A 23,455-nucleotide genomic window follows, 5' to 3' on the forward strand; every position below is an offset into this window, starting at 1 on the left:
AATAAATGATTTTCATTTTTTTTAAAAAGTTCGATTTTACGATGCCTTTTGAGTCCTTGACAAAGGCAACTAAGTTCTCTAATGAAACGTGTCATGATTTTATTGGTGGAATGACGTAGACTCGAGGTATATTGCTTCGTGGCAAAGCGATGTTAATTATGCACGTATGTCTTACTTGTCAACTCCTATTTCTATCAAACAATAAATAAGTAAATAAAAAATACTGGGTCAAAATTCAACCGCGAATTCTCTAGAATAACCTTCTTATTAATTAAATGACATTTGATTTTTCTTTATTTTTATTTTAAAGTCTTTAAGTTGTAAATTTATTATTTAAAATCTAAATCTATAAACTTAAACTGTGAATTTCTGGAATTTACGGAGGGACACTATTGCCGTAAATCATTTTAATTTTAAACAACGTAAAAATATTTTAAAAAAAAACATGTAAGACATAAGGGTAGAATCGGAAATGAATTCTGGAAATTTCTTAGAAATTCTCTCGCAACTGACGCCTATTGTATATATAAATATAATGCCTTCGCTTTCTCATGAATCATTACAAAAGTTTCCTTCAATCGGACATCTTCTCCTTCATCTGCTGTTGTTCTCCTCTTCTTTAACTGATGGACGCGTTCGCATCGTTCTTCGACTCCCAATCGGCTTCAAGGAATCGCTGGACTTACGACTCTCTTAAGAACTTCCGCCAGATCTCTCCTGTCGTCCAGACCCATCTTAAGCAGGTATTTTGTCGGAATTAATTGTTATAAATGCTTTTGTTTGTGAGTTTTTCCTCCTGGGGAAATTGATAAAGGAAATTACGATTGCTTTAAGGACATTTTGCTCTAGATATGTTTATGGATTGGAACTTAGCTGAAGTATATGCTTGAAGTAGTCGTATATTTTGAATTATTTTTGGGTTTAGGGAGGAATTTTGGGTATGCTTCTGGCAATAACTGACGGTGGTAACCTATGATTTATCGTTATGGTTGCGGTTTATATTCGTTGCATTCAGCCTTTTAGTTACGGTTGAAGGCGAACGAATTGTGATGTTTGATTCTTGAGAAAACTGAGTGAAGAATGGTAGACAAAAATTGAAAGAAGATCGAAATAAAAGTTATTATGGTATTATCCGTGTTGAAGTAGAGGAGTCGACATTTTATTAACCTTTTGAACTTGTTTCTATCAATGGATGATTTTATTTTTGGTAGTGTTGCACGAATTCTTTGAGTCTCTATGTTCTACGTTTTTGCGTATCAAAGATACTTATTCTAAATTTGATAGGGCATATAATGGTTTTACATTGCATTTGCATATAGTTTGATTGCTGTTCTCACTGCCTTCAACTTCTTGATTTTGCAGGTTTATTTGACGCTATGTTGTGCACTGGTTGCATCTGCAGCTGGGGCTTACCTACATATACTGTGGAACATTGGTGGTCTTCTAACAACATTTGCATGTTTGGGATGCATGGCTTGGCTACTCTCCACGCCACCTTATGAAGAGGTAAGAGTTTCATTCCTTAATCATATATTGTGTTCCACTATGGTCTAAGTGTTCTAAAAAAATTTTTTTTTATTTACTCTATACTTTCCTTCCGTTTGTGGTGAAGCAGCAAAAGAGGGTAGCTCTGTTGATGGCAGCTGGGCTCTTTGAAGGGGCTTCCATTGGTCCTCTGATTGATTTAGCCATTGAAATTGATCCAAGGTATATACAGGTTATGTGTGAATGGGTATACTGTGATATTTCTAATTTGATTAGTATTTTTAAATTTGGTAATTGGGAGTTTCATTTTTTTGGTTTTAAATGGTAATGGTAGAAGTACACAAAGATGCTTGTGAATCACAGTATTATTTACATATTTCATCTGGTTATGTTTGGTATTTGATTTGGTGGTTCTAAAAGCATTTGTATACAATCCTTTTTCTCATGATTGTGGAAAACACTCTGCTAATTTTGTGCGAAATTTTTATGCTTATTGCAGTGTTCTGATCACTGCATTTGTGGGAACTTCGGTGGCTTTTGGTTGTTTCTCAGCAGCAGCTATGTTAGCAAGGCGTAGAGAGTATCTATATCTTGGTGGCTTGCTTTCATCTGGCTTGTCCATCCTTCTCTGGTTGCAGTTTGCATCTTCTATCTTTGGGGGATCTGCGGCCATCTTCAAGTTCGAGGTGAGGGATTATCAAGTGATACTCTTTGTGGTTTTATACAAGTAACAACATGTTGGTTCAGTGCCATTGTAGCATTTCCTTTTAGAAGCACATTACCTTATTCTTGATACTCTTTGCAGCTGTACTTTGGGCTTCTGGTTTTTGTGGGTTATGTGGTGGTTGACACCCAGGATATCATTGAGAAAGCTCATCTTGGTGATCTGGACTATGTGAAGCATGCTCTGAATCTTTTCACGGACTTCATTGCTGTCTTTGTGCGAATTCTCATAGTTATGGTGGGTTGCACTAACTGCCAAAATTTTCTTCAATTTTTGGGTGGTGTATATCCAAATGTAATAAGCATAATTAACAAAAGTTTATTTGTTTTGTTCAGTTGAAGAATTCAGCTGAGAAGGAAGAGAGGAAGAAGAAAAGGAGAAACTGAACTTAAGCTGGAGGGTAATAAAGTGGTGCTTCTCTGACCCCTGTGCTGCAGTTAAATGGACCTGGTTGTCTATGTATAATCTTTCTCTTCTTTTCTGAGTGTAACTTAGGAACCGCGAATCTAATAGTTATATCCGAGGATATGACTGATTGAGATTTCTACATGAAGACAAAGTTTATACTATCGTGATATGGTTTTTGAGCTGCTGTACTAAACTTTTTTTCAATCTGTAAAGTTCTTGATGCTGCTTATATTAATTGAACCCCTTTGCTGCCTAATGGTATCTGCAATTTTTCCATATTTTAATATAATTACTCTCTGTAGTGTTTTGGGACAAACTTGTAGCGAACCCTGAACAGGGAAGGAGTTACTCTTCAAGACTCAAATTTTGTAACAACAATAAGAAGTAAAAATTAATTCTAAAACCTGTTATCATTTAGAATGCAATTATTTGGAGCTAATTAGAAATAAAATTTAAATTACTCGATATAAATTTGCTATTTGTATTTTGTATTTTGATTAGATTTGACGGAAAGAAAAATCACATTTTTTAAATTTAGAGTGAATAACTTTCTGTTAATCAGGCTGTACTTTTTATGTGCCTTTTTACTCCATGGATGGTGTCCTTTCTTCCTTGCCCTGTCGTATGTCTTAACTTAATTAGATGAGAATTAAGTTATTTTTCTTTTATCAAAAAATGCCTTTTACTTTCTCCTTCTATCGAAAAATGTCTTTACTTTCCCTAATAAAAATGTCAATCAATAAGTTATAAGGAATTTATAACATCCATTGAGTAAGAGAATTTAATTTAAACGAAAATAGTGGACCGAATTAAGTTGATCTAAAATTTTCATTTGATTTTTCTGTAAGTCAGATTGTTTCTATTTGAAAATAAAAAAGAAATAACTTAATCGGGTCCGATTCCATTTAAAAAAAAAATGTTCAATTAAACCGAATCGAACGGACGTATGGTGCATCATCCGCTGCCGTTTTAACCCAGCTCTTTATAACCCTCATCCTTTGCTTCCTTCAGTCGATCCACTCTATCGGCTCTCTTCTTTTCATTTCCTTCGTTTCCTCAGTTTCTCATCCCAACCCAACGCCTACTCTTGGGTCACGACCGCAATCTCAGGTCCTCCTCGTTTTCATCTTCTTCTTCCAGATTCCTTTTGCCCATGATCCAGCAGGTCGCATTTCCTTGACGTGACTTGATTTCGTCTGTCTTAAATCAGCTGCTGAGATCGATCGAGTTCAGTGGCTGCTCTTTGCGAGCTCTGGGTTAATCCATCCCCTTGACGGTTTTGCACCTCAGTTCTTCTCCAGGTTCGTCCCCCTTTTTGCTTGCGCTAAAATTGAGGAAATGTGCCGAATCTTTTTTTTTTTTTAATGATGAAGGATTTTTGAGCTGCCGTTTAAGCCTGTTTCCTCTTAATGGGATTCAAGTTTATTGCTATGAGTATTCTTGTTTATCTGGTTTACTTCATCAACGCTTTTTAATTTAGCAAGATCTCATATTCTCTTGTTTATGGAATTTATCAACTGCACCATTTGAACAGAAATCCTGCTTGGGCTGCTGTAAGCTATTAAACATGATAGTCTTGGGCTTTTATGCTTATTTTTGCTTATGACATAAAAATTTTAAAATACTGTTATTGCTTTGGGGAAAACTGTAAATTATAGCAGCTTTTGGTGGCAAAATATGATTTTGTTTTGACCATGCGATTTGGATGACATTAGAGAATGTGTAGTGTTGAATAATGAAATGTGATATTTAGTTAAGATGTGAGTTCAACAATGTTTTATGAGTGCAACCTGAGATGATGCATTTCTTTTTTTTTTTGGGAAGAAAAATTATTTATGACTAATCAAAGTGTAAATATTCTCCGAAAGATTTTGTAAGAGTCGGCTTGATAATCCTTGGTTCAAGAAAGAAATTTTGAAGCATGAGCCATTGTAACATAGTGGTTATGGCAACAAGATGACTGGACAGTCATGTAACCAGATGTGTAAATCCTTATTCTGAGCCTATGCTTCGTGCTAGTAACTTTGACAAATTTTTTTCATTGCTTCATCGTGTGTCAAGTAGCTTAAACTCGTTTTGATGAAGCATTCAGATCGGTAAACCTATAAATGTCTATATAAAATATTTCCGTAACTTTGTGGGGTTGCATTCGGGGAGATAGTGGGAAGAAGGGATTGCTTTGGCTGCCAGGTGTCCTCAAAGTATAATATTTTATTGACAACCAAATTGATGAGTTTTGGAATGAACTTGATCATTTTTTTTCCTTAACTAATAGCAGTTAGCTTGAAAAGATATGATTTTGATGTTGCTGAACTGTGCAGATGTATTTGTAGGTAAAATTTGATGATTGTAGCTGAAGCATAATATGAATAAGCTATTGGATTTTGGAAGGAAAGCCTTATTCTACGTGAGAGTTCTCTCTGGATATGAAGAACGTAGAATCCGAAATTATAGGTTACAGCTTGAGAAGCGTCTCCAACAGGTCTGCTAATTGTTTTATTATGCGCATTGCAGCTTTTAAGTGCTACTAAAGTTTGCTTTTTTAATTACTGTATTCTTTTTGTAAAATTTTCTGAAATTCAGTGTCCAGTGTATTTTATGCATTTTTTGCATGAAATTCAGTTCTTAATCCTAATGATATTTTTCCATGTCACATCCCATCGTTATGATCTAGTCAACCCTGTGTAGGCACAAGAAAGAAAGACAGCTTTGAGAAAGATCCCTGAGCAGGCTATATTATCGGAGGTACGCCGCATGGTTGAGGAGATGCAAACTTTAAACCGGAAGCTAGAAGAAACTGTAAGTGTCAAGTATTGATTGGTTGGGTCTGTGATTCAGGAAAGGTCTTTCAATAAGTTCATGTCTGCTTTGTGAGGAAGGTTTCCTGATAAGGACTTTTTATTGATATGTTTGTACCTGAAAAATGTTGCTTCTTCTACTCATCCCTTATATTGCCCATATTGTTCCTTGTTGGAAGATCAACCTGCAATAGATGAGACTTTATAAAAATTGTTCCTCAGAGGCCTTCTTTCTTATCATCTGAAACTAGCATAGGCACTTTGGTCTTAACATTTACAATTTGATAGGCCAGGATTCTCATCTCCCTCCTACTACTTAGTGCACTAAAATATGTAGCATGGGTTGGGTTTTCTGTATACAAGGGGAAAGCTAACAATTAGTTCAGCTTTATTCCTTCTAAGAATTTGTTACTCTTAAGTGTGATGAGGACTACCTCTCGATAAGAGTAGAGCGAGTCCCCAAGAATCCATGGGCCAGAGACAAGGCAGCTACACCTCAAAGACTGGATTCATTGCACCTTTTTCGTGTTTTGCATCTCTTTCTATTTTGTTTAAAGGTGTTGCACCTTTCTATCTTGGACCAAATGTCTTCTCTTATGGTGTATGTAGTTAACAGGAAAGAGATGGGGCTTCCTTTGTGGATGGGATTATTGTTTTGCATGTTGACATGTTATTGTTTTAATGTGCAGGAGGCTGCTATTGAAGAGTACTTCAAGCCGATTGATAAGGATGCTGAAATAATAATGAAGATGCAGCTTGAAGGGGAGGAGAAGTCAATGAAGGAGATGATGAAGGTTATGCAAACACAAACTTTGCTTGAAAGAGCTGAAGCAGAAAAAGGTGCAAATTCACATAATTTGGACACAAACCAACATAGCCAGGAGACAGATTCATCTTCCTCCACCAAGCAACATGCTCAGATAAGATGATTCCATGAATTTGGGGTGACTTAAAAAGTATAGTTTTGTCAGAGTTAATGACTCCTCCCTTCGTCTCAAATATTTTTTGGATATGGTTCTGAGATCTGATACAATCATATAAGCTCTTCAGCTGTTTGAATAATCAAACCAATGACATGAAATTTGTCAGAAAATTACTATACAACAGTGGCAGGTTTTGCAAAAGAATAATTTTCTTTGTTGCCGAAAATGACTTCTCTAGTACTTTGCAATACTGAATGGATCATGGAACGAGGGAGGAATATTGCTATCAAAACTGACATCCTTTTGCATGCTGCTGCTTGATTAAAATTGTGGACTATAAATGAGAATTTTCCTAATTTTCCTTTGATAACAACCTGTTTTTTGGGTTGTCTCTTTGTGTGCTTGCAAATTGTTGGCTCACTGGCACATGTTATGTAGTGTAGCAGTTTGAGCTTAAGCAAGGGTAGAAAGGATTTGGACCACAGGCTGCTTCATGATAAATAAAAATTATTAATTATATCTTTCTTTCACTTTCACATGCACTTGTTTGAGGAAAGAACCTTATTTTGAGTCTCGTACCAAAAGTCTCATGCACCTCTGATTGCTTTGTTGTCTCTGCTCATCTTATGGTGGATATTGTATGTTTAGGGGCAGGTGCTCGGATGAGCATTGTAGGCTGGTTAAAATTCGATTATCGGTAATGATAATGTTATTTATATTTGTTTATTTATTTTGGTAATCTGGTATTGATCATGATAACTGTTGGGCTTCATCTCTCGAAGTCCATGAAAATGGAATAGGCCTAGGGTCTGGGGTACCTTTGGCTAGCCTGCTCCACAGTCGGGCTTGGGCTCAGGAGTGTGTAGCAAATCAGGCCGCCCTCAAGCCTAAGCCCAGTAAGGAGAAGAATCAACTCAATGATGGACCTAAAAAAGAGCGGCAGGTCCAGTTCTTTTGTAGTCTCGTATGTGTACTGGAAAAAATTAAATGGCTGTCTAACATAGGGAGGCGTTTCTCGTAAGGAAGAATAGGAATAAAAGGAGGAAAGATACCCTCCTAAGGATAAGTTTACACACACAAAAATTATATCCTCTGAATTTTAGAGCATCATATCAGAATTTTAGAAATAATTCGAATATTATGATTCTAGAAATAATTCGAATACTGCATAACTAAACTAATAAGATTTTGATTTTAGCTGTTAGCTGTTCAATTTGTCAATTTAAATGGACCTTTAATCACAATCCATTACTTACAAACGGAATGACAGGAAGTAATCCTCCATCACTGCCGATTGGTAGCTTCATTTTGCGTGAGTATGTTCTAGGAGAAAAGAAAATTTAACTGCGATTACTGGAGTCCGACTCCGTTGGATTACTTTTGCTCCTTTGCGTCGTATGGTTCATACATCTGTCTGTCCAGCCATCCATCATGAGAATTTCAACTCACTTTCTGCACTACGCAGCTTCTCAATTGGTGCAGTTTCTTCATTGATAATCAAACATCATAAGATGTGCTTTTTTACATTATCTGAATCTTCGACATTGCTTACTAATTCAATTTCAACTGTATATTCGAAACAATCATGACATTTTTTTTTCCTTTATTTTTTCTTGTTTACATGTCCTATTCTAATTCTTTTATGGAAATAACTTCATTATAATTTGTTTTATATTTCAATTTCTTAATCCAATTGCCACTTTCGGCAAAGATGAGGCCTTGTAAATCTATTAACGGCGTTTCTTGCTAGTCTTACAGTTGATAAAGGAAATCTCGTATACATTTATTTAATGAATTGGTAACCGAAACGTAGTGTTGGTTTGCTAATTCTAATATCATATTTGGTATGGAATTACACAATACAATATGATTAATTATGTATTGTGATGAATAATATAATTTAAGTTATAAAATATAATATAAACAATGTAATATGATGAAAGTTCTAATCTTGAAATTAAATTTATTTATGAATTCATTGACATAATCGGATTGTAAATATATCTGACTAAATTTGAGAGATCACAATTTTTGTTTCTCTAATTTCTATTTTAAAAAAATTTTCCACTAATTTCTATTTAAAAAATTGTGATATTGATTAACAATAAATGGTATAAATCAAAACAGATAACCATTTTACATTTATTATTTGTAAATATCATTCTCATTATTAAAAATACATAATTCCATTATATATTTATCAATATATTATATAATTTATTTTTTATTAAATAAAGTAAATCTCCATTGTATCCTATTTTTATTTTTAATTAAGCTATACCAAACATACCTAGGATTATTCTTCTACTTAACATGAATGTCGCCATTCCCATAACCAAACAATTAGAGGAAGCTTATAAATTTAACTTGCAAGTTTAGCAACTACATTCATAGGTTGCTTCGTCATTATTGTCTTTATATGTATCCCATCTTTCTAATAATTATTTTAATATTTAGACTCTAGTTATTTATCAAAATTATTTAATATTTAAGTTTCATTTATTTATTGAAAATAATTTATATTTAAAAAATATTTTTCATGAAAAATATTTTTAATAAAATAATTTATTTTTTATTTTTTATTTTTTATTTTTAATTTTAAAAAAATTATTAATAAATTTATATATAAAAATTTTAATAAGAATCTCAAATATAGAAAATGATTTTCTGTCTTTGAAGGAGGAAGTCATTTTTTTAAAAATAAATTTTTTAATTAAAAATATCCTAAAAATTAAAAAATATAAAAAATATTTTTTATAAAATAAATGGAAATATAAAAAATTATCTTCAATACATTTATTTATTTGCATAGAATAAATTATAAAATACTATTGATGATTGATGTGAAGGCATCATCAAAATTAACTTTTTTATCATTCAAATTGTATTCATGTGTTTTTATCTACTAAATAATTATTCTCAAACCGTCCAAACATCATATCATATTTTATTAATTAATTTAATTACTTCTTAAATCACATCTGCCATTTATTTATTAATTAATATTTTATTAACCTCACTGTGTTGGAATCCATAACTCTGATTTAGACCCATCACATTTGAGACAGACCCAAGGCCCAATAAATTGATATTTAATATTATATAATAATGTTTTATTTTGCCATTGTGTCCCCTTTTTCACCATTATCATAATTTTTAACCTTTTATAATATGCATTCCTGTAATTAGTATTCTAATATATATGCATTGTTTTTAAACAAATTTAAATTTTAAATTAATAAAATTACTATTTAAAATAAAGCCTAAATTAAGCAAAAAAAATAAATATTTTTTTGAATTTAATGTACACATAATTCTTAATTCTTAATATTTATTCTCTGCTTGTAGTAAAGATAATAAATAATGAGACGGTAAAATTGCTATCAATACGTAACAATGTGATGTTTGGAAAGTAAGGAAGGAAAAAAAAGTAAAAAAATAAAAGAAAAGTTGGGAAAATAATAAAGAAAAACAAATAGAAAATCATCTAAACTCCAAATCCAAATCCAACTCACCTTCCATTTGCGGACAATTCTTTCCCTTTCGTTCCAATTAACAATGGAAAAGGTTCACTTTTCATTTTCATGTTTGCTTTTAGGTTCTTTATTACACCAATTTCTGCAGCTCAACCCTAGTGGGCTCAGAGATGGGTGGATAAGGCCCAAATTCATAATTAGGGTTTGGACAAAATATTATTAAAATAAAAATAAAAATTTCAATGAAAAGATTTAGTTTTTCGGATTTTAAAGTCCGATTTAAATTCAAGATTTCATGATTTTAAAGTCGACTCCGATCCAACTTTAATTAGACAAAATAAGTTAGCTAAATGCAATATTTTTTCCCCCTACTGTTGCAGCCAAATGCCAATGTGAATTGTGACTTTTGTGGCTTGTTTTTCTCAGCAGGCTTTCCTTTTCTGTCTTTATTTACTCAAAGTAATTAGACTCTCCAAAAACATGATTAAGCAATAGATTTAGGATAGGAGATTTATTTAAGAATATCTTTTAACTCATTGTTTGGCCTCCTTAGTCATGTGTGTCTCCAATTGCAAATCCTTATCAGAGCCCACCATTCCTTTTTCTTCTGGTTGTAACTTTACATTTTTGTTTTGAATTTAAATCCTGTTTTTGCCCCTTTTAATTTTATTTAAAACTAAGTTTTCTACTCAATTTTTTAAATGTTAAAGAAAACTTTATTTTGATTTCATATTTCTCTTATAAACAATATAAATTTTGGGCATGGAGTATCATATCATCAAAAGATACACAAACCAATAAATCTATGGGAAGATTGCTATTGACTTTGGAATTATTCAACAGTTTTTATATTAATTGGTAAATAAAAAAAAAATCAAGGTGCTTTCTATGAAAGCCTAACCAACATTGACATGCCAGCCATAGAAATGCAATTTTTTCAAATTAGGAAACTTTCAATTTTAGGCAAGTAAAGCCACTATTTATTTTCATTTTTATCTTTTTTTTAGTGATTAATGTGTGTTGTAAGATAATTAAGTTAATGGGTAAAGGAAAGAAATTAATGGATTGTGCATTGTCCTAGTGTGAGTGATCCATGTCTTAAGATTCTTAATCCACTTGTTAATTATAAAATAGCTAGGGCATCACCCTCCTCACTCATGTGCTCTCATAAACATGTTCAAGCATCACCTTTTTTCCTTTGAGATGTTGTCTCTCTTCATCCTCTTTTGTTAATACAAAACAAGACCATTCATTTTCAGCTGTCCATTATTAAAATGAAAGGACACAATCCCATGACCCCCTCCATTCACAATTCTACACCATCTACCTACTATGAAATTGGGTTAATTTAATTATAATTTTATTTTTCATGAAATTTTAATTTCCAAACCTAATACATGGATGGATTTGTTTTCGGCAATTATATAAAATTTTGAGATCTCACCAACTGATCCCTTGTATTGTTGATAGAATTGGAATAAAATTTTAATGACATTACTAATAATAAACTTTCAAATGGTATTAAACTCTCAAAAGAACTTTGGAAATTCACCATGTGTACACCACACATAGTGGAAGTCCATTTTCTACTGTAAAAATTATGAATTTTTGTGATTCGGTTGTCCAATCCAATGACACCACAATAGTAAAACCTCTGCCACTTACCAATACTAAGGCACCACTTGTCAATAGTGAAGGATTTTTCTTTCTTTCTTTTTAATTTCTGAATTTCACACAAAAAAAAAAAAGAGTAAAAACAGTGAGGGGCATTTTGGACATTGTATATGGAATATGGAATGGAGAACAGATATATCTCTTCAATTTTTCTTTTTCTCAAAAAATTGAATGAGGGTCCATTGGTTGTACCGGAGATTAGGTATTATTCTGCCCTATTAAAGACGGATTCTGTTTCTATTTCCCGGACTAAAACTATTATAAGAAGGAAGGAAAACCTTCCTGTGCTTTTACCACATGCCTTCAATCATGCATCTTATTATCTTAGCTGTACACGTAGCCTTCGCTTAGATCACATTTGATGGACCCACATAACTAAATCAAATAATTTTTGTTTACCTATTTTCGATATTCCCTCTGGGACCCTACCTCCTATAATTATTGGAATTTTTCAATTTTGCGAGTGAATGACACTGAAAATGAGGTGTTCCAAACCCTTTTAGGGTGTGAGTCTTCACATATCAGATTTCACCTTAAAGCAAGAAACAACCATGACTATAATACAAGGAGAAGAATTTAGAAATAAATAAAAATAAGAAGAATATATATATTTTTTGAAAAAAAAAAAGAAATAAAGCAAGCGTGATAGACCATGCGTAACAAATAAATGAATAAATAATAAAACTATAGAAAGTCACGTTATGCCGTGACCTTTTGATTTGACTGACCAATCCTTCGGGGGGAAATCAAAAGGAATCGATGAATATGAGCCGTTGGATTCGAAAATGATTTCATCATTCGGTGAGTTTGTAAATAAGGTAGTTTTAGGTCAAAATCTTTGATGAAAGAAGCAGCCAAACTATTTAACTCATTAAAATTTAAAATACTTTAATTTTATAATTGATTAACTTTATTTATTGCAAAATTATTATGGATATACAATTTCATCTTGCAGGGTTAATTAATAAAAATTATTTAATTCAAAAATTACAATGTTTTATGTGATAAAATCATTTTGAAATTTATATATTTTCAGCATAATATATATTTAAATTGACTAAATTTCCATTTCAAAAAACAAATGACTAAATTCAGAGAGTAGCAAAATAAGCCAAATTAATGGATGCCCACTATGCATCATAGAGAATTATATTGTTCTTCAAAATAATAGATTTTCTTATTTTATAATATTTATTTTTTTAAAAAAAAGAGAGAATCGTGAAATTGGAGAAATTGAATTTGTTTTTGGCCTTTTTACCGTCACAGCGAATGGTGATAAACTAACCAAGCCGTGAAATTATGGCAAGTGACAGCCCCGCGGATGATGGATCAGCTTTTGATCCAAGTGGAAGCAGAGAGCCAAAGGCATAACTATAAGTGGTGGGTCCCAATTTGACATTTTTTAAGCAAATCAAACGGTGACAAATGTGTTATTGAGCACGAATCATCACGCGGGTGTGGAGACTTTTAAGGCCTATATTTACTTTCATTAAAAAAAAAAAAGACGCACTTAATATTTATCAAGATCATTCCTGTCATCGCACACAATAATAGAAATATTTATATTATTTTTTTTTCTCATAAAATATTAATTAAAATTAATTAAAAAAATTTAACTTTATCTCAACTAATTCCCTTATCTTAATTCTTAATATATCAGAAAAAACGGTTCACCGCTTAACCTTTTTTTTTTTCCTTTTTAATATGTCAAATTCAATATAAATAATATATAAATAAAAATATTAATTGATTTTTCAATATTATATTTTATGAGGTTTTGAAAATTTACACAAAAACACAAAGTAGAAAAGTCTATAGTCAGCGAGGATATGTGCAAATAATATTGATCAATAAAAAGGAAAAAGAAAAAGAAATCAATTAAAAAATATAATTTATATAAATAAATATAAAAAAAGAGAATGGAAATCTTTCAATAACATTAAAAAAAAAAAAAAAAGAAGCGAAGGGAAGGAAAGCTCCAACATTTACTTAGAATACAACAATAAGAGGTCACATACACGCACATATACTACCTCTCTCTTTCCATCTCTCTTTCCCTTTCTCATTTTCTATCTCTCTCTCTTGCTCACATTTCACCTTCCTCCATTTTCATACCCATTTTTGAGATTCCTCTAAATGCTCTTTCCTCTTCTCCATTGGATTGTACAGATTCCCAGCTCTAAATACCCATCATAATATTTTCATTTCTTGTTGATTTTTTTTCTTGCTGTTTTTTTCCCAGTTTTATTCAACTCTAAGACATAAAAAGTTTTCTGGGTTCTGGGCTTTGTTCTATTTTGCAAACTCTGTCTCTGGGTTTGTTGCAGAAGAGCCTGATTATACCCAGAAGTGTTTGTGTTTTATAAGCCTTGAAAAAATATCAAACAAAATTTTATAGAATTTTGATTTTTAAAAATTGCAAACTTTTGTGTCAATAGTATTGGTGTTTGATTTTTCTTCAATTTCTTTAAATTTGTTTTGAATTTCAATTTTCTTCACTTGAGGAAAAGAGATAGACATGGGCAAGCAAGGGCCTTGCTGTCACTGTGGAGTTACAAGTGAGTTCTTGTTTCTCCATATATTTTTTTTCAGACTATTGGAATTCTTGAATTACTTCTTATTTTCAATAAATACTTGTAATTGATTTTAGATGTTTGGGAAAATTAATTATATTACTGAACAGGACGACTCTAAGCAACAAGGAAAAGATTACCCGGACAAAGATATTAAATTTAGAATATGCGCTGTTCTTGTGTGCTCTTCTGTTTGTACATGAACTTTGAACTACAGGTGTCTTTGCTTCTTTAATTGTATGAGATACTGGTTTTTATCTTCTGGGTTTGTTATTATATTTATAATCCTTCATCTCTTGCATCGTGTTTCTTCTTTGACCTTCTAACAAATTTTGAACAAATCACCCTTGCTAATTGAGTTTGGGGTCTGTGGAATATTGGGCAATTGTAGAGCAAATTTGATTGGTATTGCCTTTTGTTTCAATTTAGGATTTTAGTGGACCTAAATTCCTAGTCAAACTATAGTTGCTTTTTGTGCCTTCCTTGCAAAAATAATAATTCAATGAGAGGATGCACCTCATTCACTCATTCCTTTTGAGTTCTCCATAGGATTATTCCTTATATTCTTTTGTTTATATTCTGTGTCCAGGCAATCTTTGCTGCATAATGCATTACTCTCCAATTAGTTATACACACCCGTTGGGGGCTTGTTGCTTCTAGTAAAGCCTTTTGGCTATTCAATTCAGCTTCCTTGAAGGGTTCTCTTTGTTATCATACTCTTGAATCAGCTCTAAACTTTGAGCTGATCACACAATTCCTTTTTCACTCCAATGGACTCCTGGTCAAAGAAGTGGTATGATGTAGTGCATTTGTTGGAAGTATAGTGATTATTAATCTAACCACTTCATTTAGTTTTCTGCCATTTTAACGAGACTTAGTTTTCAGCCATTTGGATTGACTTGTTCCCATTGCTGATAGCTTATGACTTCTGGTGTTCCTTCTCCATTTTTCAGAAATTAAGTAAAGAGTTCAGCGAATATTTGGCCATGCTAAGTAACTTTTGGGAGATGCTTTGCATGTTAAATATTGATGTATTGAAAGAAAAGTCTAGAGTTGCAACTGTATTTATTTATTTAAGTCTTGTTGCTACTCAAATGTTGTCTACTGTCTTACATATAACTGTGGCTGGAGTTCAGCTGTTAAACAAGTTTTGATTTATGGTTCATTTTCACTGGGATGTTATGCCATTGGCTGCAAGCGAACATAAGCCTTCTTGTTTCTTGTTCACATTATATTTGGCATGGACAGCCTGTACCAAGGAGCATTTGCTATGTGACTTATTTCCAATATCGTGGCTAATGGGAGTGGTGTATTTCACTTATTTATGCTTGAACATTATCAATTCAAAATTTTTTGTTGTATTAAGAGGAGAAAGAATGAAAAGAACTTGTTTCGGAATCAAAATAAACTATCATTAAAAACATGAGAAACATGAGAACTCCTCATTTTAATGTTACTTTTCCTGTATCTGTAATTTACCTGCCATTACAGACATTATTTATTCTGAGGTCACCCTTCTCTTTCTTTGTTTTAGCTTATCTTCTAGCATGCACAAAGTGGAATTTTCTAAAAAAAATTTACCAACAGAACTATAAGAGTCTATCTAACCTTGTTTTTGGTTTGAATTGAGATGCTGAAGTGTATCTGATGAGTCACTGTTGTACTCGGATATTTTTCTTCAATGTAAAAAAGACACAAGCTTAAAAGAATACTTTTATTCATTAAAAGCTTGCAGTGTAGCTATACAGAAGATGCACAACTTGTTTGCCAGTGCTTATTCATGGCTTGTATTATGATGTTTCAGATGATCAGTATCTCCTCTTGTTCATTTACCTTAATGTAAATTGCATCTTCTATTATTGTTGTGTCTAAAATTGATTATCATATACTGACAACAAAGGTTTCAATAGGCACACCTCTTTGGCGCAATGGTCCTCCAGAGAAGCCAGTACTATGCAATGCTTGTGGATCTAGATGGAGAACAAAAGGAACTCTTGCTAACTATACACCACTTCATGCCCGTACAGACCCTGATGATTATGAGGATCACCGGGTGTCCAGAGGGAAGAGCATATCCATAAACAAGAATAAAGATGTGAAACTGCTCAAAAGGAAGGTAAATTATGATAATGGGGTGGTGGATGGGTTTGCCCCTGATTACAATCAAGGTTATCGAAAGGTTTCAGATGAAGATACTAGCAATAGATCAAGTTCTGGATCAGCCATATCCAACTCTGAGAGCTGTGCACAATTTGGCAGTGCAGATGCCAGTGATTTGACAGGTTGGGCTTTCACTAAAGTTGTTATTTGTTCTCTCAACTCTGAATGTGAAAACAAGAGTATATTTACAGTGTTAGTTGAGCATGTATTGAATTGAATGAATTAGTGCATATTCTTGGTTGATATGCTTATATGCCCGTGAAAGCACATTAAAGTTGTGCTTGATTTTAAGGGAAAAATGGATCTTGGAAAGGGCTAAATTGGGATGAGGAAGAAAGAAGGAAGATGAATATGTTATTATTGCAGGAGCAGCAATATAATTTACTAAAAAAATCTGCCAGCTTCCATATGAACTAAGTGGCTTCATTATTTCTCTAGGATTTGGCTATGCGGGTAGCTGGCTGCTATATCTGCTTGCTTTTTGAAATTACAACACTATGGTTAAGACCTCTTGAAATGATACTTCCAATGTGCTATAGGTATGACTTATAGACCTGGAGTGAAAATCTGTCTTATAGACTTGGTTTCCCCAGATCAAAGCTTTAGATGTGACTGGAAATAGCTAAGTGCCACTTTTACCATTTGATGGGCTTTATGTCTTCTCATGGTGTGCTTATTTTGCCTATTCTGAAGGATTATGCTTGATACTTCTAGTTCTACATCACTGTAATTGTTTTATGAGGCTCTGTGGTTCAATTGTAGAGGCTGCGTGCAAGTTTTGAGCTCTCACTGTACTCAGTGATGTTGGCACTAAATACTTTCTAATTTCTTTTGTCAGGTCCGGCCCAATCAATTGTGTGGGACTCAATGGTACCTTCTCGGAAGAGGACCTGTGTTAATCGTCCAAAGCCATCTCCAGTTGAGAAGCTTACAAAAGATTTATATACTATTTGGCATGAACAACAGTCTTCATGCTTCTCTGGATCTTCTGAAGAGGACCTGCTTTTCGAAAGTGAAACTCCAATGGTTTCTGTTGAGATAGGGCATGGAAGTGTTCTCATAAGACACCCAAGCTCAATAGCTCGAGATGAGGAATCTGAAGCTAGCTCCCTGTCTGTAGAGAACAAACAATACTCAATAAATGAGGCTTATTCACATTCTGTGACCCTTCCTGTACATAATGTAAACAGAAACGCCAATATACCTAGTCTTGTGATTGAAAAATCTAAGAACCATGCTGGACCAGGGATGCAACAAGAGCAACTTAAAAGGTAATTCCTCTCTGGACACTTTCAAAAGTTAAGAAGGTTGTTTCTTTATGAAGGACATTCTTTCAAGCTGTGTGTCTAAGATATGAACATGGGGTAAGTGTTTGACTCATGAAGTTCAAACCATACGTCCTAAAGATTAACTGGGAATTTAAATTTAAATGTATAAGTGGGCTAGGTCCCTAACATGGAGAGATTAATCTTTATCAAGTAAAATGCAATATGCATTTCTTTATTACCTAATTTTCTGAAACAGTAACTTATCTGTTGTTATTGTAATTATTAATTAATAAAAAAACCAGTGGCTTTCTGGAATAAAGGTTTAAAAAAAAAGACAATTGGGATTTTCATACTTCACAATTGGAGTAGTCTAAAAATCTCACTCTTGCTACAATTGGAATTTCAGGGACAAGTCTCAGCATGAAAAGGCACAAATCTTGGGAAATCATGATTCACTGTTGTGTGGTGTGGATTTAAATGTAAGTTCTGATGAGATGGTTTCATAGAGTCAATTCTTAGTTTCTAACAAACTCAATACTTATCCGAGTATCGTCATCCTAAATTTCACATGGTTTTATATGAGGTCTACTGCACATACTCTTGGAAATGGTGAATGGTTCACATACATTTTACTAATAAACAATTCCACTGTTTTGCATCTATCCTTCTTATGTTTCCTGAATGAATAATGCACTGTGTTATTCACTTACACTAGTCTCTGTAATTTATTTGAGGATTGCATTTTTAGACAATGGGCGTATTGCTTTGCTTACATGTTGAGCATATATAATCATATGTTTCCCTTTTTTTTATCACAGGACATTCTTAATTTTGAGGAATTTGCAAGATACTTGACTAATGAAGAACAGCAGCAGCTGCTAAAGTATCTACCTCTAGTTGATACTGCCAAACTTCCAGAGAGGTTAGTGTTGTGCTTAATTGTCGTGTGGTAGTATGATGAGACAACAAAAGACATTTCTATTGGAGACAAGCTACTATACGTTGTTGTTATTGGTGAACTTTCTGTATACATCAGCATATCAAAGTAATGGTTACTGTGGTTAGATCTGCATGAACCTGAAATAAAATTCCAGTTTATTTCCATCACATTTAGGTTGCAAATTATATGTTATCATGGAGGCAGGTAACAGATTTTAATAATCATATTGGTAGTGCTAGCACACATGCTGCTCTATTTGTTTTTGAGCTTGAGTGTGTTAAACGTAAGAGTTTCAGAATGCAACTAAGAATCATGTCATCTTTTATGCGCATTGCCTTGTTCAAGTTGTATGCAAAGGGAGTCAAGGAGCCATCATGATCTAGGATTGGTAATGGTTTATTTTCAATTTGCAGCATCAGAAGCATGTTTGATAGCCCTCAATTTAAGGAGAACATATCTTCCTTTCAACAACTGCTTGGGGAAGGCGTCTTTGATCTCTCCTTGTCAGGAGTAAAAACTGAAGACTGTAATACTTTGAAGAAGCTAACACTGTCCAATCTGTCAAAATCCAAATGGATGGAGCTTTATCATCAACTCAAGGTTTGAATTGCTTTTTCAGACTAGGAATATCTTTACACAAGAATGTGATATATAATTTTATTCCTGGACAATGAATCTATAAATGTCTTCATACTCATAGTCTCTCTTTGGCTGCAGAAGTGTAGAAATACTACTGGAAAGTCTCTTGTTGGAAGAGGACCAGATGTTATTCCATCAAATAATTTAATTACTGCCAAGAGATCACGTGATAGCCTAGGTCAAAAAGTTCCTGGTGAGTCGATATTTGCTAATGCTGGGTATATTGCTAACAGAATGGAGCTTCTTTTGTCATTTCTGTATGAAGCAAATAACTACTAATTTTTTATACCGATATTAGATATCAAGGTTGAATAATGAAAATCTTTTGCTTCAAAAAGACAAGAAAACCTTTTGTTAATGAGTGGCACATGCTAACAGAAATAGGGAGAGTAAAATCAGTTGTTTCCAACCCACACTGTAATTTTGGTGTATTAACTGTGAAAAGGTTTGGTCTATCCTAATAATTCTAAACGTACCAGTTTCGAGCTGTAACAACAGAGATGTATTGCAAGGCTGCTCTTGTTACATTTGTTTCTCGACATCATATAGATTTTTATACCATGTACCCTACATTTATTTACTCAAAACATTTACACTCTGTTTGGATTCAAGAATTTCATAGGAATTCAATTCAATTGGTTTCTTTTCTAACAATTCTTTTATTTGAAATGAAGAAGTTCAATCTTTTTTATTTAAAAAAAAATTCATTTTAAAGAAATACAAATCTTATATGATTTTGAAAGAATTTATTTAAATTATTTTCTTGCAAAATGAATCATTACAAACAAGGGATTAGAGATGCTAACTACTATTAGTAATTGCCCAGTTGTGATAATATCTTTGTAGGCAAATATGAGTTCTCTTTAAATTCTTTTTCTCTCATCATTTCCTTTTTCATTTCTTTTTAATCTTTTCTTTTCTTTCTCTTCCCCCCACCCCACCCCCCATGCCTGGTCAGTAGGGGTTTTGAATAGTGTGTTGGAAACTGTCAAGTCTCTATGGCTACTTACAATCCTTTTTTCATTATGGTGTGAACACTGATGGTTAGCATGATTATCTTCTTTATACATGTCATTTGCATTAGCCATTTACACAATTTCATTTGGAACTTTTCTCAAAGTTTCTTTTCTTTTTCTTTATTTTTTTTTTAATCAGAAACGAAGGTGATGAAGAGCCCCAAAAGGATTAACATGAAGGCTACCTATGAAAACAAAGAAGTCATGGACAGCGATGGCTCTTGCTTTAGTCCAAGAAGTCTATTTGCGTTGCCTCCTGATGGTGGCTCCCTCATGCTGGATACATTCCATTATGTTGATGAAAGTTCGGATCAGGATCTGCTACTGGATGTGCCATCCAATGGCTCATTTCCACAGGCAGAGCTCCTTCGCCCAACTTCAAGTTTTGGGCAGCAGGCAAGTGCTAGCAGTAGCTCAACATACCCACATCTAGCCCGTCCCTGACAGTTTGCCAGATCAGTACTCTTGATCATTAGCGATATAGATTCACCTTTTGCTGAAATTTCGCAACTAGGTTACAATCTGTGAATGAGATTTGATGGTTGCTGTTTTTCCCTCTCCCCTTGATATTTTCAAACTCTGGTATGCTAAGGGACGAACATGGATGGGGGCTTTTTTGTATAGGTTGATGACAGATTGTAATATATAGTTAACAATGAACAGGAGGTGGTGATTTCAGGAGTCATATATGCAGTTTTAGTACTTCTGCAAAATAACTTAAGAGATATCATTGGCTTGTTTCTTGAAATCCACCTAGTGAGGGGAAAGGGTGTTTTTTTTTTCCTAAAAAAAAAAAAGGAAAATTGGAAAATAAAGAACATTGCTTTTATAAGCTGCATACGAGAAAATTGACATCAGCTGTTGTTTCTGCCTTTTGGAGGATACTAGCCCAATTGGTTGTATGCATCCCATCTATAAGATTATCTTCTGCTGACCGCCCAAGGATTAAAAAAGGGCAAAAACTTATGTGTAGAATAAGACATTTGAATGTGGTGAAGAAAGGAGTCATGTGAAAAAAGTTGTGATTGAGGAGTGGAGTTCTTGAACGCCAATTTTTATTTCTATTTTCTATTTCTTGGTGAAAATTTTCACCTCTATTTTCTTTCATCTTTACTGTGGCAGGTAATTCAAATTTGGAAAGCAAAATATATATATATATTTTACAGGAAGAAAGATGTCTTTCAACTCCTAACTAGCTGTATTGTAAGACAAGTATTCAACTTTGTCAACTATATGTTGAAAAATTTTCCGTATAATTAATAATTGCACAAATCCAAGTACTTTCCTCTCCTAAAGTAAAATATGTTCCATTAGTTTGAAACCAGAAATTTGATAAGAATTCAATTTAATTTATTTATTTTTTAAATAATTTTTTTGTTTTGAAAGAATTTAATTTTTTTCAAATTAAAAAATTTCTATTTTAAAAGAAATAGAAATATGGCATAATTTTGCAAATGAATTTGAAGCTAAGGAGCTTGTTGAAATGCAATGAATACCTTCAATGGGATTTGACAATTATACATTAAATGCTCATCTGCTTGACAGAGGCGTTATCAATTGGTCATTTGCAATATCTTCAGAGGCAGCTTTTGGGGCAGGTATATAGGTAACTAGTAATAGTTCAATCAAATATGAGTGAGATATTTCTGTTGAACAATTCAAATCTGGCCAAACTTTTTCAACGTGATGATAGCTTCCAGTAGCTGACTGTGGTGCCTTCCTAAATCAAATCTCATTTAGATTAAACAAAAACAATCGTAATGTTGACATCCCTGAAAATACGTTTAAAAGTGGGTCACAGATCTCAAGCTATGCTTTGTAGGGTTGTCCTCTGGATGTAAACAAAACATTACATTTCTTTTACACTATTGGTTTGGGAAGCTAATCAGGACCTATTAATAAGAAAACAACTGGTGACCTAAATTTAATGTGAAGACCTTATCTGTTGAAAACCTGCTCACTATATCTTCAGAAGCACCATTAATTATTTCATAAAAAAACAGCTCAGAAGTAAATATAGTACATCCTACCATCACACATATCAGAGCTTGTAATGCATGCATTGTAGTGGGCCAACATTCTGCTGGTGTCTTAATCAAGGAAGGTAAGTTTCTGCTTTTCAAGTCTCGAATGCAACAGGCATTTTGATAATTTTTTCTTCGTTGGACCAACCTTTCAGGTACATGGAAAATTTTACGTTTTAGACGGTTACTTAATTCCAAAAATTGTTACAAATGCAATTAAGAAGAACCAGAATGAGGAATTAGAATATGTACAGCCATTTTAAGCAACAAGGACAATACTGCAATTTGCAAACCAAGGAACTCATTCAAGGATCAACTGTGACTGCAATGTAAAACTATAAACAAGACATTCTAATAATTTACATGCTACAAAATATTTTCATGTGTGAGTTCTAACAGGAAGGCCAGCATCTGAGCATCTGAACTTGTTAATATCATAGTGCTCTTTCCTTTATCATCTTTATGCTTTTCTGGAAATTTTGCATCTGAGCATCTCTTTGCACCCATTGGATCAACACATCTGAACCTGTCCATGTCACTAATGCTCTTCGCTTTATTATCTTTCCGCTTTTCTGAAAATTTTGCATCCGAGGATTCCTCATTAGTGTTGCATAATCTATCAGCTTTGTCATCTTCAATCTCCTCATTTCCACCTTCTACGCTACTCTCTGTAACTGCATTATTTTCTTCAAAATAAGATTCTATTGCCCCAGTGCGACATCCAGCTTTCTCTTTGCAGAGCCATCTTCATGACATCGACTGTCGCCACGATCGGGTTCTTCAATTTGGTGATTTTGCAATGACTTTAAGCAGCTACTTGGAATAAAGCCCTTTAAAAAACTGAACTATCAACAATTTCCCCCAAATTTCTTTTTTCTGTGCCTGAAGTATATTTTGAAGTTTTCAGTGCCAAATTCGTCCAAAATTTTAGATTTTTTGACCAAGACTTCAATTTTTCAACAGATTTCTCTACTCTCTCTAAGGTTTTCTCTGTTTCAGAACCTAAGTAAAGTTCTGCAGTGGACGAACCCATTTTTTTTATCCGCATCCTTTGGTGTTATCATTAGAGACTCACATAAGCCATCACTTGAAGCTAATTTTCTTTTCATAATCCGAGTCTGCATGGATTCGCAGCGAATTACCTCATTCTCTTGAGCTCGATCAACACCAGGATACGAAAGCAAACCTGAATCAATTGCAATCCTCTCCGTAAATTCCACCTATACAGAAAACCCTAGATCCATATGCCTTCCCAAATCAACTGCTACCAAATCATTAGGACAATTAACTCCCTCGACCTCAGTTTCCTCATTGTTTGCTAACACCTTGACCGCCCGATCGTTGCGA

The 23,455-nt window shown here is 33.4% G+C and overlaps 3 protein-coding genes across 5 annotated transcripts; all 3 read left to right on the forward strand.

The window, feature by feature from the left end:
• The first annotated feature begins 543 nt into the window (after positions 1-543).
• LOC110604984 (bax inhibitor 1) lies at positions 544-2,873 on the forward strand. Of its 2 annotated transcripts, none has more exons than XM_021743267.2 (6): positions 544-743; positions 1,363-1,506; positions 1,613-1,707; positions 1,985-2,171; positions 2,291-2,446; positions 2,545-2,873. In XM_021743267.2, the coding sequence occupies exons 1-6, from the start codon at positions 627-629 to the stop codon at positions 2,593-2,595; spliced, it is 750 nt and encodes a 249-aa protein (XP_021598959.1). In that variant the 5' UTR covers positions 544-626; the 3' UTR covers positions 2,596-2,873. The 2 variants fall into 2 exon arrangements, with proteins under 2 accessions (XP_021598959.1, XP_021598969.1); XM_021743277.2 differs by having other exon boundaries at positions 545-743; positions 1,616-1,707.
• A 747-nt stretch (positions 2,874-3,620) lies between these two features.
• LOC110605362 lies at positions 3,621-6,874 on the forward strand. 2 transcript variants are annotated; one of them, XM_021743897.2, is made up of 5 exons: positions 3,636-3,727; positions 3,828-3,918; positions 4,951-5,099; positions 5,306-5,416; positions 6,105-6,874. In XM_021743897.2, exons 3-5 carry the CDS (start codon positions 4,983-4,985, stop codon positions 6,342-6,344), a joined length of 468 nt encoding a protein of 155 aa, XP_021599589.2. In that variant the 5' UTR covers positions 3,636-3,727; positions 3,828-3,918; positions 4,951-4,982; the 3' UTR covers positions 6,345-6,874. The 2 variants fall into 2 exon arrangements, with proteins under 2 accessions (XP_043809897.1, XP_021599589.2); XM_043953962.1 differs by having other exon boundaries at positions 3,621-3,918; positions 4,939-5,099.
• A 6,621-nt stretch (positions 6,875-13,495) lies between these two features.
• LOC110609260 (GATA transcription factor 26) lies at positions 13,496-20,797 on the forward strand. The gene is made up of 8 exons (XM_021748714.2): positions 13,496-14,046; positions 15,972-16,343; positions 17,060-17,492; positions 17,896-17,968; positions 18,308-18,411; positions 18,843-19,029; positions 19,147-19,261; positions 20,224-20,797. Exons 1-8 carry the CDS (start codon positions 14,007-14,009, stop codon positions 20,526-20,528), a joined length of 1,629 nt encoding a protein of 542 aa, XP_021604406.1. The 5' UTR covers positions 13,496-14,006; the 3' UTR covers positions 20,529-20,797.
• Positions 20,798-23,455: the final 2,658 nt, after the last annotated feature.

Source organism: Manihot esculenta, chromosome 2, assembly GCF_001659605.2.
Source record: "Manihot esculenta cultivar AM560-2 chromosome 2, M.esculenta_v8, whole genome shotgun sequence".
Lineage (NCBI taxonomy): Eukaryota > Viridiplantae > Streptophyta > Magnoliopsida > Malpighiales > Euphorbiaceae > Manihot > Manihot esculenta.

Coding starts and splice junctions, on each gene's coding strand:
- LOC110605362 (XM_043953962.1), top strand. CDS start 4,983: ATGAATAAGCTATTGGATTTTGGAAGGAAAGCCTTATTCTACGTGAGA. Junction 5,100..5,305: donor TTGAGAAGCGTCTCCAACAG/GTCTGCTAATTG, acceptor AACCCTGTGTAG/GCACAAGAAAGAAAGACAGC. Junction 5,417..6,104: donor ACCGGAAGCTAGAAGAAACT/GTAAGTGTCAAG, acceptor TTTAATGTGCAG/GAGGCTGCTATTGAAGAGTA.
- LOC110604984 (XM_021743267.2), top strand. CDS start 627: ATGGACGCGTTCGCATCGTTCTTCGACTCCCAATCGGCTTCAAGGAAT. Junction 1,507..1,612: donor CCACGCCACCTTATGAAGAG/GTAAGAGTTTCA, acceptor TTTGTGGTGAAG/CAGCAAAAGAGGGTAGCTCT. Junction 1,708..1,984: donor GCCATTGAAATTGATCCAAG/GTATATACAGGT, acceptor TGCTTATTGCAG/TGTTCTGATCACTGCATTTG.
- LOC110609260 (XM_021748714.2), top strand. CDS start 14,007: ATGGGCAAGCAAGGGCCTTGCTGTCACTGTGGAGTTACAA. Junction 19,030..19,146: donor AGCTTTATCATCAACTCAAG/GTTTGAATTGCT, acceptor CTTTGGCTGCAG/AAGTGTAGAAATACTACTGG. Junction 19,262..20,223: donor CCTAGGTCAAAAAGTTCCTG/GTGAGTCGATAT, acceptor TTTTTTAATCAG/AAACGAAGGTGATGAAGAGC.